Source organism: Mustela nivalis (genome assembly GCF_964662115.1).
Source record: "Mustela nivalis genome assembly, chromosome: 7".
NCBI classification, from domain to species: Eukaryota; Metazoa; Chordata; class Mammalia; order Carnivora; family Mustelidae; genus Mustela; species Mustela nivalis.
The window spans coordinates 128,020,390-128,036,466 of NC_139026.1; the positions used below are offsets into that span (position 1 = coordinate 128,020,390).

The window sequence follows — 16,077 nt, forward strand, 5'->3', positions numbered from 1 at the left end:
AAGTGCAGTAAGACAAGTTATGCCTTTATTATTATACAGTTTAAGGTCTACTTCTAGAGCATGCCCTGTAGTTATACATGTTTAGATTTTATATGATCTTGCATTAAAAACTCAAAGCACAGTGCTTGGCATGTAATAGTTCTAAAATTATCTTATCATTATTATTACTTTTACTACAAATGCAGTCTAATTTTTTAAGAGCACAGACTTTGACATCAGGTCTCGGTTGGAATTTTGTCAGTAATAATGACCCCCATAAATTATATGTTAATCCTCTTTCACCATTATCTTTCTCATCTCTAAAATGGGTACAGAAATATGTTCTGTATTTAAGAGAATTAGAGACGATGTGACATATGCAATAAATGGATGTCTTTCACACAACAGTTATGTCTTTACTGGTTTAGATTTCTCTGTAAACTACAGTGTGCCCTTCAGATGGGCTTTAGGTTTCTAATTTTTACAATTACCACTTACACGTTTAGCCATTTTTCTTTTTTTTTTTTCCCCTGAGAATCTTTTGTTCATGTAGCTGAAACCAGAGTGGGTTTGGAGTTCAGCTACATGATGTGTAAGAACATATGTCCTCCTATAAAATTTTGTTTTCTTTTTCTTTCCTTTGAAAGAAGAGAGAGAAATCACAAGTAGATGGAGAGGCAGGCAGAGAGAGAGAGAGGGAAGCAGGCTCTCTGCTGAGCAGAGAGCCCGATGTGGGACTCGATCCCAGGACTCTGAGATCATGACCTGAGCCGAAGGCAGCGGCTCAACCCACTGAGCCACCCAGGCGCCCCTGTTTTTTTTTTTTTTTTTTTTAAAGATTTTATTTATTTATTTGAGAGGAAAGAGTGAGAAAGAACATGAGATGGGAGAGGTCAAAGGGAAAAGCAGTCTCCCTGTGGAGCTGGGAGCCTGATGTGGGACTCGAATCCAGAACTTGATCCTGGGACTCCAGGATCATGACCTGAGCCGAAGGCAGTTGCTTAACTGAACCACCCAGGCACCCTGTTTTACTTTTCTTTAAAGCACTTACCTTAACTGAGTAATTATTAATTAATTATTAAGGTGGTTTTTTTTTAATAGCAGTTTTAGAGTCACAGAAAAGTTGAGGAAAAAGTAGAGATTTTCCATCTACCTCCTCTACCCTGTCTCTCTCTCTCTCACAAACACACACACACATACACACACACACACACAGCTTCTCCTACATCAGCATTTGGCAATATGGGAGGGTGAGGTGCGGTGGTGGGGGGGTTTGTTACAACTGATGAATCTACACCGACACCCAGATAATCACCCAGAGCCCATAATTTATATTAGGATTCACTCTTGGTGTTGTACATTCTGTCGGTTTGGAAGAATGTGTGGTACAGTCTGTCAATATGGTGTCATGCAGAGTATTTTCATTGCCATAAAGATGCTCTGTGCTCCACTAGTCAGCCCTCCCCCCACCTCCAACTTCTGGCAGCCACTACTCCTTTTACTGTCTTCACGGTTTTGCTTTTTCTAGAATGTCATATAGTTGAAAGCCTACAGTATGGGCCTTTACATACTGGCTTCTTTCACTTTGTAATATGCATTTAAGTTTCCTCCATGTCTCTTCATGGCTTGATAGCTCATTTCTTTTTAATGCTGAGTGATATTCCACTGTTCCACTGTCTGGGCGTACCACCGTTTATTTAACCATTCACCTACTGAGGGACACTTCTGTCGCTTCCAAGTTTTGGCAATTAGGAATAAAGCTGCTGAAAAAAGAGGAAAAAAAAGCTGCTGTAAATATCCATATACAGGTTTTTGTGTGGATTAAATTTTTGAGTTTATTGGGTAGATACTAAGAAGCACTTTCCTATAAATTTTCAAGTCTTTGCATGGGACCCAAATTATCAGCTCGGACACTTTCTACTTTTCATGTTTATGGCTTACACATGATTTTCTGGAGGGATCATCTCAAACATCAAAGAAGTTCTGACAGTGAATTTGATATAAGGCCATCTGATTCTGTATTTTTCCCCCTCACAAGGTTCCTTGGCTCCTACATAAATTTATCTTCTTCTGTCTCAGTGCAAAGCTCTCAGCATGACCGTGATAGTGTAAAAGGCTGGAGCTGTGTGTCAGTCCACCGGGCATCCCCGGCACCCTTTCCTCAGGGGTAGCTACTGAAATTATCTTTATGCAACTAATAGAGGCAACAAGGGTCATTTTGCTGAACATTAATAAAAGCTGCTGTGGAGTCACTAGCTTTTTAACCCATATCCATAGAAATAGGTAATTTTAAAAAATTTATATCAACAGACATTGTCTTATGAACTTAATAGCTCCTAGCACAAAGCTTGGTACAAGATAAACCCTGTAATAATGGTAACTGATTGTTCTTGCAAATTATGAGGATAACTGAGATGATGATATGATGATAACTGAGAAAGTTGATCGTGAGGCTCCAGAAAAGTGAACAATTTTTGAACCTCAATTATCAAAATGTACCAGGATATTGCATTTTAAGTCAGGAAAAGACATACGTAATTTTCAACAACTGTTCTAATGAAGTATGTACTTGGTAAACAGCTAATCAGATTAATTTCAGGTGACCTTACTACATCTCTGATCATCTTAGGTGAATTTTAAAGTGTGTATAGAAATCTAAATATTTAGGAACAAAGTAGATGAGACAGGTGTATTTGAAGTTTAACAACATAACCATCTGTTAAAGATTGATTTTTTTTTTTTTTGATGGGCTTTATCTAGAGAGCTAGTAAATTGCCATAATGGTTCCTGAAATTTTACTACCATTAGAATATTCATTTATTTCTACATCAGTACCTTCCTGGACAGTAGACAATAGAGGATAAGGCTCCCTTTCCAGGTAGCTATGTGGGATAACTCTTCCAGAGCAGCAATAGCTCCTTTCCTTTCCTTTGCATAAAACAACTCCTGGATACTCTTCTTCTTCTTCTTCTTCTTTTTTTAATTTTTGGATTGTCTGAAATAGCAATAAAAAGCAAAAAAAAAATATATATATATATAGCAAAAAAAAATTGCTTTCCCAGGAATTGAAATGGCACCTACATATTTTGAAACCCCTAAAATCTGGATAATTTATATATTATATATTTATAAACAGAGATGGCCTTTGAAAATATAGTCTTAAATATTCTGAGCATTTATCCCTAACTTATCATAATTATCATTATTATTTTTCACCTTTGAGCAGCATTTAATTGTCTCTCCACAAATTTGTAAACTTTACTCGAGAAATCTTCATTCTAAGTATAATTTGTTGATCTTTCTGATTTCTAATAAAATATAGTTATTCCCTGCTTATTAAAGTTGATGCAACATTTTATTATTTGTGTCCTTTCTCAAGATTTATTTTTTTAAATAAAAAAATTTAAAAATTTTTAGAGATTTATTTATTTTAGAGAGGGTGGGGGGAGAAGCACAGAGAGAGAGTCTCTAGCAGGCTCCCTGATGAGCACTGAGCTTGATGGGAGGGCTTGGTCCCACAACCCTGAGATCATGACCTGAGCCAAATCAAGAGTCAGATGCTTAGATGACTGAGCCACCCAGGTGCCCCAAAGTTGCTGCAACATTTTAAAAGTATCGTACATTCTCATTGATTTTTGGTCTCATTTTCAAGTTACTCTGCCAGTAACTTGATAGAAAGCAAGCATATTTTTGAAATCAAATATTTTATAGAAACTTAAAATATAATACTTATAATATTTATAAATATTTTAAAAAATTGTATTTATAATATTACAGCTCACTTCACCTTCCTCCCTCTGTAGGTAAAGCATTTTCAAAATTGAAAATGATTTATCATTAGGTTCAGTGAGTGATTTATTGTATACTTTTGTTCCCTAAGCTTAGTGCTTTCTTCCTAAGTCTTTTTATAAGGGAACATCTATGCAAATTACTACTGTATCGTGGATATAAATAACCAGTGACCAAGGATTCCAGTGCAACAATCATCTGTAGGAGCAAACCTCATTTTGTGTTGTGATATATAGTAACACTGAATGTCCACCCTGAACAAACTCAAATTGTGCATTTTGGGTTTATCTTTCTTCCAGAATCATAGCAATTAACAGTTATTGTCAATAGTAGCAGAAAGAATATTATATTTGGGGTGAAAATCTTTGGATTTCAATCCATTTGTACAGTTTCCTAACTCTCTGACCTTGGTTAGATCAGTAACTTCCCTGAGCTTTCCTTTCTTCATCTGTAAAGCGGTTATAATAATAACACTTTCTTCATTGGGCTGTTGTGAAAGTTGGATCTATATAAAGCATTTAGTACAGGGTCTTTGACATAGGTACTTATTAAACATTAGCTATAATTCAACACTATTATTATAACTTCTCAGTCCTGCCTTTTCTCTTCCTCTTTTCTTATGGCTTTGTGGAAATTAACTGGTAAATTCTGAAAAGTGGGTCAAATTATTCTTCTCTACACAAATTACACAATGCTTCAGGAAATATTAAGCTTTACAAAATTGCTGATGAATGTTATATTAAATTTAATCTGGATTTTTCAAATATTGATATTTTGGGGAAGTAGCTACTTACCATATTTTAATGTAAAATAATCTGTAGGAATAACTAATTCTTCCAGATGATGTCATAGCAGCAGAGAAATAACACGAGTATCAGAATAAATTAGGTAGAATTTAGCAATTCTATAACCAAAATGGCTATTAATACTCTTTCTTTGAAAAAAATATTTGGTAAAAATTTAATTTCTTGAATTGATAATTCTGCCTTATCAATTTCCAGTATGAAAAGCACAACTCTTTTTTTTTTTTTTTTTTAAAGAACTGATAGGATCCTTTTTTCCCTCCAAGATGTCTTTTAATGTACTTAGAGAGGTTTAACAAAGTGATAGTTGTACCCTTTCTAAAGTTTGTGAACACTTCGGAGAGTCACCTTAGGAGTCACATTTTGTTTTTTCAGGTTCCAGATGTGACTTTGAAGCAAACAGCTGTGGTTGGTTTGAAGCAATTAGTGGGGACAATTTTGACTGGGTATGGAACTCTAGAAGTAACCTTTCCACTGAATTTGAGCAACAGGCCCCACTTTGGGATCATACTCACAGCACAGCTCAAGGTAAGAAACAAGGAGAGGCTGGCTGTCCCTCCTTCCCTTCACCCTTGGTCAGGTCTGTTCAGAGAAAGAGAAGCATTTGAAGTTCTATGCAACAAATAGTGTGACAGCTCAGTTATGCTTATGTTTGTTATTATGAAGTGACTCCTTTATGGGTGGTGGGGAGAGATAGAGATATATAGATATAATTTTGGCTGAATTCACTGAAATCATTAACTTTTTGCATCATTTTAACCTAGAGGGGGATACTAGTTTAGTTCCTGCTAGAGCAAATTTGACTAACAATCACTTTTATTGATTTTTAATGGTTTAGTCTTAATTTTAATCAGACACAGAGCTTAGGATGGGGTTAAGGGGCAGGTGTGTCAGCTCAGTCTGCTAACTTAAAATTTGTATTTGTGTCCCAATAGGGCATTTTATGTTCATTCTGAAGAAAAGCAGAAGCTTGTCACAAGTTGCCAAACTCCAGAGCCCAACCTTTAGCCAGGCGGGACCTGGATGCACGCTTTCCTTCTGGTAAATTCTAGAAACTGTGGTCAGCTACCCTTACAGCCCTGTGGTTGCAGGCACACTCCTGCACTTATCAGACTTTATGATTTGCCCCTGGTTTTGCTTTAAAAATAGGTATTGTGTCAGATTTACACAGTTAGAATTTTTCTTAGGAACACATTGTCAGCATTTGTTGTGTTCTTTCTTTGGAGGAAAGGGACTCTTTCCCTCCGACAGTGGATTATAATTTAATTAACTCTGCCTCCCCTAGTCTGAACTGAACTCCTTGAGAAAGGCTCCCCGGGTCCTGCGAGCCAGAGTGTGCCCCTCAGCAGATAAGCTCTCGCGTATGAGCAGCCGCAATTACTGCAGGAAAGAAAGGCGTCTGTTGTGTTAGCTAATTATTAATTGGCTGTTGATCAAGCGGAAGAGCCCGTAAGTTAAAAGTTTAGTCTGTGCCATAAATCATTTCCATTCCTTGTGTTGCCTCTTTTTTCAGGTTTTATAACTACGGTCTGTCAGTGGGGGCCGCTGAGCTCCAGCTACACGTGGAAAATTCCAGTGACCCCACCGTACTCTGGAGAGTTTTATATAACCAGAGCAACCAGTGGTCACAGGCGACTGTTCAGCTTGGACGCCTCACTCAGCCCTTCCATTTGTCGCTAGATAAAGTCAGTCTTGGCATTTATGATGGAGTCTCCGCGATTGATGACATCAGATTTGAAAATTGTACTCTTCCGCTTCCCGCGGACAGCTGTGAAGAGCCAGATTTCTTCTGGTGTCGACGCAGCAAAGCTTGTGTAGAGAAGCTTCTGTTATGTGATCTGGTGGATGATTGCGGTGATCACACTGATGAAGATGACTGTGGTAAGTACTTTATTATTTCTCTCTCTCTCTCTTTTTTTTGGTCCTTCTTATTTTGATAGTGGGGATCTAGATTAGTTCAGTGTTTTCTAGCCTGTTGAGGCAAAGACACGAAGCATTGTTCCAAAGTTGATGACTACGAGTGATGAATTAGTTGAGCTACCAATATTTGTTATGGTGACTGAGGAACTAGTTACTCGAGATACAGTGCTGAACACAACTACTGAGTCTGAGATCTCAGGAAGCTTACGGTCTAATCGAGGAGATGGATGTTATTTGAATATTTAAAAAAGAAATACAATCTGGCAGCTTTGATGGGAGATACAGAGAGGGAAGCTGTGACTTTTTATAATGGTATTGAACTTCCTAGAGGTGACAACTTCGCTAAGCTCTGAAAAGTAAGAAGTCAGAGTGTCTGTGCAAAAGCCCTCATAAGTGACTGCATGGCGGACGGAGGCCAGCCAGTGTGGCTGGAGGGGGCATGTGAAGGGGATGGGGGGTGCAGCACGAGGACAGGAATGTGGCGGAGGCCAGATCTGCATTGTCCATATTAGGGAGGATTTTCTTCATCTTGAAGGTTTTTAATAAGGAAGGTAATATAAAAAATTGGCATATTAAAGTGTGTCACTGTGGCTACAGTGTGATGAGTGGGCTGGAGGAGAGTGGGTTCAGAAGACCCATCGGTAGGCTGTTGCGGTGGTTTCTGAGGACGGGTTGGCATCCCAGCTGGAGTGATGGAGATGGAGGGATTGCTATTTGGGGAAATGTTTGGAAGGAACATTTGATGATGTTTTGGCTACAGGGAGCAGAGATAGATAAGCTGATAGATAGGCTGTCAAAGATAAGTCTTGAGTTTCTGGTTTAAATTACCACAAAGCTTATGGTATCTGATGATGACATGTGTTCTACAGTTTTATGAACCTAGATCCAGAGAGTGCCCACTGCACGTACTCCTGAAAATGAATCAGAAGCTCATAGCTGTTTTTTTTTTTTTTTCAATTACAAAAATCATTCAGAAAAAGAGTTTGCATCTTCCCTTGTTTGGAAATAGCAACAATTCTTAAAATTCAAGCTATATGCTTATTACATTGAGAGGCTAATTATAAATCAGAGAGAAGCCATAAAATGCTTGGTACATCATAGGAAACCCTGCATTAAGAAATTTCCATATAAAGTAATGTAGAGAGTCCTGCATATATGTGGTCTTTGATACAGTCAGGTGGATTGAAGTCAGAATTACCATGTGTCTCATTACACAACTAATACTTGAGTGGATAGAAATAAAGTTGATAGTTTAGACAATGGCTAACACAAGAAATGTTACTTGTCCTCAAGGTAATTTATTTGTTCAGATTTAGAAAGCTTTTTCATCTTTTTGAAGTTCTTTGAATCCCCCTCCTCAAAAAAAAATTGGTATGTTGCTAAAAATAAGCAAATTATCCTTCAAACCACTCAGGGCTAACTTAGAATGGAATTACTGGCAGTACAAATGTAATATCAGAATCTTCTTGTGACTACATATTAATGAAAGAGAATAGGAGTGGCATTAGATGGTGAGTTTCTCTCACAGCTGTCCATATAGACATATTATTGGTTGGAATAGAACAATTAGACATCCAGAAATCACTGTCATGTTTCCTAAAGTTGCCCATGTTTAGGGACAGGGTCTTTTATTTAAAGGTGGAGTTGCACACATTCCTTTTGAAATACAGATCGCATATACAGTCCATAGGAAGACAGGCAATATCAAAATCTGTTGGCTTGAGTGCCAGTTTTATGTCAAAAAACTTAGCAGTTTGACATTCTCCTTCTGCTCCACAACCAAAGACTGACACCTGGGGAGTACAGCGCAGGTCCCCAGTTCACGTCACAGCTGGGCTTGATGAGTCACAAGTGAGGAAATATCAAATGAAAGCTCATCTTTCATTTGACATTTACTCACTGGGTTCCCTTCATTAGGTCTAAGCTCCTGTTCTGTGGTTTGCAGAGACAGATGATCTGTTCTTGCCTGGCTGCATTTATCCGCATATGCCTGTATTTACTGTTTCAGAATATTTATTCCCCTTTGGCAAAAAGTGCATTTACTAAGATGAATAGTTAAAGGACAGCTGACATTTATTTAAAAAAAAAAAAAACAACTTATGTAAATTAAGCCAAAAGGTAGAACTCCTTGTTAATTCTAAATCCTGTTCTTTCTGCCCAAATAACGCTAAATGTATATTCTCTGGCATTTATTCTACACAAATCCTGGGTGTCAACAAAAATGCTCACATCCCCCAAAATGAATACATTCCTATATTATGCTAGAAATTACGGTAGATTGGCTAGTTGACAAGGGACAAGTCAATTCTTTGTAAGTGCTTTCAATTCTTCTAGAGACTGAGGGGAGTTTAAAGTTTAAAAGCTCCAGCTCAAAGGAGCCGCAGTGGTGGGAAGGAAAGACTGCCTCCCAGGGGACACAGCACAACAGGAAGCATGAATAGGGAAGGAGAGAGGCGTGAGGTGTTTAAGCATGTGGGGAAGATGGTATATGAGAAATGAAAGGATAGTTAGGGACGAACAGGAAGTTAATTTCATTTGGGAAAGGGGAAGATTGAAAGAAGAGTTTAGATTTAAGTTTAGATTAAGTGAGTATATGTTATAGGAATTTGAATAGAGGAGGAAAATGATAAATTGCCATGGAAGGTGAATGAATGGTCATTCTGGCACTGGGGCCAGGAGACATTTGGAACTGGGCCAAGATGGAACCAGAGGGAGGAGTTTTTCAGCACGAGGTCTGGCAAACATTGACTTCAGAATCCTTTTGGGTGCTTGTTAAAAATATGGATTCCTGGGCTTCACCCCATATCTGACAAGCTAGTACTTGTATGGGGCTTCACCATGGAGTGGGCGATTCTACCATGCTTCAGGTGATTCTGGAAGACTGAGCCCTATTAAAATATGACTGTTCTCAGCTCTGCATGTTCGACTCACCAAGGGAGATGATGAAGTATCCTGATATTTGGTGCACGATTTGCACCAGTTACATCAACATCTCTGGGGGCGCCCGGGGTGGCTCAGTCGGTTGAGTGTCCAGGTCTTGATTTCGGCTCAGGTCATGATCTCAGGGTGGTGAGATTGAGCCCTGCGTTGGATTTCATGCTTAGCGGGGAGTCTGCTTGACAGTCTCTTTTCCTCTGCCTCCCCCTCCTTCCCACACACTCTCTCTCTCTCTCAAATAAATCTTTTTAAAAAAAATTAACATCTCTGGAGATGAATTCTGGACCTTGGTGTTTTTTGTTTTGTTTTGATATTTAATGTTCGCTGGTGTTGGGACATTTGGCCGAGGTTGCAATCAGCTGAGCCAGGAGTTGGGCGCCTGGAGCTAGCCGTGGTGTCATGATCATTTGCATGGAGTCACAGTGCTAGAAATGATGAAGGGCTAGGCGTGAAAGGCATTTGGAAGATGATGGCTAAAGTAATGCTGCCTTCAGTCTATAAAATATTATTGCGTGATGTAAATCTAGGATTTATTCACCTTTTAGAAACGTTAATGTTGCATTTAAAAAACAATTAAAATGGTTAACCATGTCAGGAGCAAAATATCAAAGAGTTTTCTTAATTGTAGTTATTTTTGTCCTAAATTATTCATTCATTCATTCATTCATTTATTTTCTATTATTTAATGCAATTTCAGTACCTGAACTCCAGTGTAACTTTGAAAATGGAATTTGTAACTGGGAACAAGATACAGAAGATGACTTTGATTGGACCAGGAAGCGCGGTCCAACTTCGACACTTAATACAGGGCCCATGAAGGATAACACTTTGGGCACAGCTAAAGGACACTATCTCTACATAGAATCTTCGGAGCCACAGGTTTTCCAAAACAGAGCTGCTTTGCTCAGCCCTGTCCTCAATGCCACCAGTACAGAGGGCTGTACCTTCCGCTTCTATTACCACATGTTTGGAAAGCACATTTACAGGCTGGCCATCTACCAGCGAGTCTGGAGTAACACAAGAGGACAGCTGCTGTGGCAGATATTTGGGAATCAAGGCAACAGATGGATAAGGAAGCACCTCAATGTTTCCAGCAGGCAGCCTTTTCAGGTATGGATAATGGATTTCATTCTGTGTGTTTAAAATGCATCAGAATGTCTAAGGAATATGAAAGATTCCTCTAACCTCGAATTAAAAGCAAGTGGAATTTGATCAAAGTTACTTCGAAATACATTTATCATTCAATTAAGGGTGTACCAGAGCTTGGTAAGTTGTTTTCCTCCTCGACTACCCCCAATAATGTGTGATTAAAATTTCTAAAGGTGGACACATGGTATTGGCAACAGCTGCAGGTCCCTCTGACTTGAAGTCATTTTTCTACTGAAATAAAAAATATGAAGGGAAAAAGAGTTCTGCACAATTTCTGGTGTTCTGCTAAATGTTCAGATTCTAAGATCTGTTATTTTGAATATTTCATTTGACTTCTCCACATTTTGTAGGTAAGTAACAAAAATTCGAGAGGAGTGCGTGCTTTGTTGGAGAATCACACAGCTACTCTGGGACCAAGCCAGAGGTCAGTCTAGCTAGGTCTCCCCACTCCTGGTGGAGTAGTCTTTACTTCTTTACTCTTGAGTCTCGGACCTTCTCCTAAAAGGAAAACTTAGAATGGCAAGTTTAAATGCTTATGTGACTTTTGTAGTTTGGTGAAGGAATTTTCCATCTATTATCTCTTTGATTCCCTCAGCAATTCCCTCAAGTGGGTAAGTCTGGCTTCCTTTTTGTCAGTTTTACAGATAGGAATAAAAAAAAAAAAAGCCAGCGAGGTGGTTATTTATATCTGGTCAAAGAGATGGTGAACAGCAGAATGGGGACTTGAACTGGAAGCTGAGGTTTCCGATTAATTCTCATTCATTCCCTTCCTTATATATCATGTAGCTTGTCACATGTAGGAGGGTTGAATATTTGTTCTTTTCACCTTTGCACAAATAGATCTACATATAATATATGGAGAGAGACTTCTTACCTCTCTTGGCTAAACATTTTTTTGTTTTTTTTTTTTGCTTTTTTATATAGGCTGAGTTTCTCTGTTACCCTAATTTTAAAGTACTGCCTCTAATTGTCTTCACAGCTTTGTAGCCAAGAACTTAGCTCCAGGCCCCCCATTAAGAGCCATCATAGATATACATCATATATGACTCACTAGAAAACACACTGAAATTAGTTATTTGTCTAAATAGGCATAAGACGAAATCATGAGAACTGATCTGCTGCACACAGAGAGTTCAGCTGTAACGGTAAGATAGGTGTAATCATAACATGAAATTGAAGGAAGGTTCTTTGACTTTTATTTAATAATAGCTCATCCACTTCAAATTAATTCTTAATATTTAATCAGGTGAATTGTAATTTGGGTCAAACTAGTATTCAGTGGATAAACTCTCCTTGTGATATTTACTCAAGAATTGGTTGCCAGGAGAAAAATCATCTTGGCAAGGGAGCTGCTTCACATTCAGATGAACATGGAGCTAACCAAGGAATCCTTTAGTTATGAATCTGAAATATAGAAATGGGAGTTTGAAACCCATTTTGGGTTATATATGAAGTTCTGTTTGATTTCATCCAGTGGTTCTTCTAGGGTTTTGGTTTTTTTCCATGACATTCAGGCATGAAAAGGTGAAATCAGATTGTGCATGCCATGTAGGTTAATTATTTAAGAGTGTAAAAATTGGGTCCAGTTGAAGCAGCCAGATACATTTCTTCATTGAATGAGTATACGTAGTTGTTGCAAGAGCAGCAATAACCAAGATTTTATTCAACTGTGATATTGTTGGTGAAACTACCTAGTATCAACCTAGGAGGTAACGTGCTCATTAAATGTTTATTTCAAAGAAAAATTCAAGGATTTTTCAGGGATTTTGTGTGTATGTATAGTTGCACACAATGTTACATTAGTTTCGGGTGTACAACATAGCGATTCAACAAGACTATACATTATGCTATGTTCAACAGAAGTGTAGTTACCTCCTGTCCTGATACACTGTTTTTACACCATCATTAGCTATGTTTCTCATACTGTGCATCCATCACTATGACTTACATGTTCAATAATGAGAACACTCATTATTCAGCTATTTTGTCCAATACACCTCCTCCTTCCCCTCCAGCAACCACCAGTTAGTGGTCCGTATTTATAGGTCTCATTTTGCTTTTTGTTTGTTTATTCATTTTTTTAAAAACTTCCAGATAGTGGAATTATATGGTATTTTTCTGATGTATTTCACTTAGCATAGTATCCTCTAGGTTAATCCTTGTTGTCTCAAATAGCACATCTCAGCCTTTTTATGGCAATACAGTATTCCTGTGTTGTGTGTGTGTGTGTGTGTGTGTGTGTGTATGTGTCACTTCTTTCTTACCCATTTGTCTTTTCATGGACACTTAGTTTGCTTCCATAGCTTGACTATTATAAATAATTCTGTAGTAAAATATGAGTGCATATATCTTTTCAAATTAGTGTCTTTGTGGTTTTTTTGGTAAATACTCAATACTGGAATTACTGGGTCATATGATATTTCTATTTTTAATTTTTTGAGCAACCTCCATTCTGTTTTCCACAGTGGCTGCTCCAGTCTGCATTCCCATCAACAGTGTAAGTTCCTTTTTCTCCACATCTTTTCTAACATTCTTTATCTCTTGTGTTTTTGGTTTTAGCCATTTTGACAGGTATATAGTGATATCTCATGGTGGTTCTAATTTGCAGCTACCTGATAATTAGTGACGTTGAGCATCTTCTTATGTGTCTGTTGGCCATCAGTATATCTTTGGAGAAATGTCTGTATATGTCATTTGCCCATTTTTTAATTGTTTTTTGTGTGTGTGTGTGTGTGTGTGTGTGTTGATTTATGTAAGCTCCTTATATATTTTGGATATTAACCCCCAATTGTATATATCGTTTGTAAATATCTTCTCCCCTTCAGTAGGTTGTCTTTTTGTTTTGTTGGTTGCCTTTGCTGTGCAGAAGCTTTTTATCTTGATGTAGCCCCAATCGTTTACTTTTGATTTTGTTTCTTTGCCTCAGGAGACATATCAAGAAAAATAGTGCTATGGCTGAGATCTGGGAAATGACCACCTGTTCTCTCTTCTAGGATTTTTATGGTTTCAGGTCTCACGTTTAGGTCTTTAATCCATTTTGAGTTGGTGTGTGTTATTAAAAAGTGGTCTGGTTTCACTCTTTTTCGTGTAGCTGGACAGTATTCCCAGCACCATTTATTGAATTGACTGCCTTTTCTCCAATGCATATTCTCGCCTCTTTATTCATAGATTAATTGATAATATAATCATGTATTTATTTCTGAACTCTCTTTTTTATTCTGTTGATCTGTGCATCTATTTTTTGTACCAGTACCCCAAACTGTTTGAATTACTACAACTTTGCATAGTATATCTTGACTTCTGGAACTGTGATACCTCTAGCTTTGCTCTTATTTCTCAAGATTGCTTTGGCTATTCAGAGTCTTTTGTGGTTCCATTCAGATTCCAGCATGATTTGTTCTAGTTCTATGAAAAATGCTCTTGCATTTTGATAGGGATTGCATTAAATCTGTAGATAGCTTTGAGTAATGTGGACATTTTAATAATATAATTTCTCTAATCCATGAGCATGGAATGTCTTTCCATTTTTTAAATATCATCCTCAATTCCTTTTATCGGTGTTTTATAGTTTTCAGAGTACAGACCTTTCATTTCTTAGGTATTTATTCCTTTATGATGCAATTTTAAGTAGTGTTGTTTCCTAAATTTCTCTTTCTGCTACTTCATCTATAGTATATAGAAATGCTACCAACTTCTGAGTGTTAATTTTGCTTTCTGCAACTTTACTGAATTCATTTATTATTTCTAGTAGGATTTTCATATCATCTGCAAGTAGGGAAGTTTTTACTTCTTTCTTACCAATATGGATTCCTATAATTTCTTCTTGTCTGATTACTGTAGCTAAGATTCCCAATACCATGTTGAATAAAACTGAGAGGGGACATAGGTGCCTGGGTGGCACTCAGTTGGTTAAGTGTCTGACTTAATTTTGGCTCAGGGCATGATCTCAGGGTAGTGGGATCAAGCCCTGTGTCAGACTCCATGCTCAGCTGGGAGTCTGTTTGGGATTCTCTATCCCTCTCCTGCTGCCTCTCTCTCTCTGCACCACATGCTCATTCTTTCTCTTTAAAAATAAATGTTTAAAAAACAAAACAAAACAAAACCAAAAATCTGAGAGGGGACATTCTTGTCTTGGAAAAGCTCTCAGTTTTTCCCCATTGAGGATGATGTTAGCTGTCCTTTATTATGTTGAGGTATGTGCCCTCTGAAACTACTTTGTTGAGGGTTTCTATCATGAATGGATGTTATAATTTGTGAAGTGCTTTTTCTGCATCTATTAAAATGATCATATGGTTTTTTTTTTATCCATTCTCTTTTTGATGTGATGATTCACGCTGATTGATGTGCAAATATTGAACCATGCTCACATTCCAGGAATAAATTCCACTTAATTGTGGCAAATGATTTGTTTAATGTACTGTTGGATTTGGTTTGCTAATATAGTTTAGGATTTTTTTCATGTGTGTGTTCACAGAAATACCATTATGTAGTTCTCTCTCTCTCTCTTTTTTTTTTTTTTTTTTTGTAGCTTTGTCTGGTTTGGTTTCATAGAATGAATTTGGAAGCATTCCTTCCTCTTTTATTCTTTGAAACAGTTTGAGAAGTATAGGTATTAACACTTATTTAACTCTTTGGTAGAATTCCCCTGTGAAGCTATATGGTCCTAGACTTTTGTTTGTTGGGGGTTTTTTGATTATTGATTCAATTTCATTGCTGATACTTGGTCTATTCAAATTTACTATTTCTTCCTCAGTCAGTTTTGGAGATTATATATCCATGTTTTCTGTGTTGTCTATTTTGCTGGCATATGATTTTTTATAACTTACAATTCTTTGTATTTCTATGAGGTCACTTGTTTCTTCTCTTTCATATTTTGAGCCCCCCCCCCGACTTTTTATTGTTTGGTGAGTCTGGCTAAATGTTGGTGAGTTTTGTTGATCTTTTCAAAGAACCATCTCCTGAATTCATTGAGCTGTTTAATTTTTATTGTTTCTGTGTCATTTATTTCTGGTCTGATCTTTACAGTTTACTTTTACTGGTTTTGAATTTTTTTATTCTTTTTCTAGCTCCTTTATGTGTAAGTTTAGGTTATTTGAGATTTTTCTTGCTTCTTGAGGTAAGCCTGTATTGCTAACATAAACTTCTATGTTAGAACTGCCTTTGCTGCATCTGAAAGATTTTTGGAAAATTGCATTTTCACTTTAATTTGTCTCCATGTATTTTTTTCTTTGATTTCTTGTTAAATTGTTTAATTGCATGTTAGTTAACATAGATGTATTAGTGTATTCTCCAGATTTTTTTCTTGCTGTTGATTTCTATTTTCATAGCATTTTGGTCAGAAAAAATGCATGGTATGATTTCAGTCTTTTTAAATTTGTTTGTACTTATTTTGTGGCCTAACGTTTGATCTGTCTGGAGAATGTTCCATGTGCACTTCAAAAGAATGTATATTCCACTGTTTATATATTCGGAATATATCTGTTAGATCCGTCTTGTCCAC

General features: G+C 37.3%; 1 protein-coding gene across 1 annotated transcript in view; it reads left to right on the forward strand.

The window, feature by feature from the left end:
• The window catches only part of MALRD1 (MAM and LDL receptor class A domain containing 1), a gene marked incomplete at its 5' end in the record, with an annotated part of 779,396 nt that overhangs the window by 160,227 nt on the left and 603,092 nt on the right, over positions 1-16,077 (forward strand). The window contains 4 exons of the mRNA XM_082742491.1: positions 4,947-5,099; positions 5,507-5,612; positions 6,085-6,452; positions 10,126-10,538. Coding sequence (XP_082598617.1) covers positions 4,947-5,099; positions 5,507-5,612; positions 6,085-6,452; positions 10,126-10,538 — 1,040 coding nt within the window. The remainder of the gene's footprint in view (positions 1-4,946; positions 5,100-5,506; positions 5,613-6,084; positions 6,453-10,125; positions 10,539-16,077) is intronic.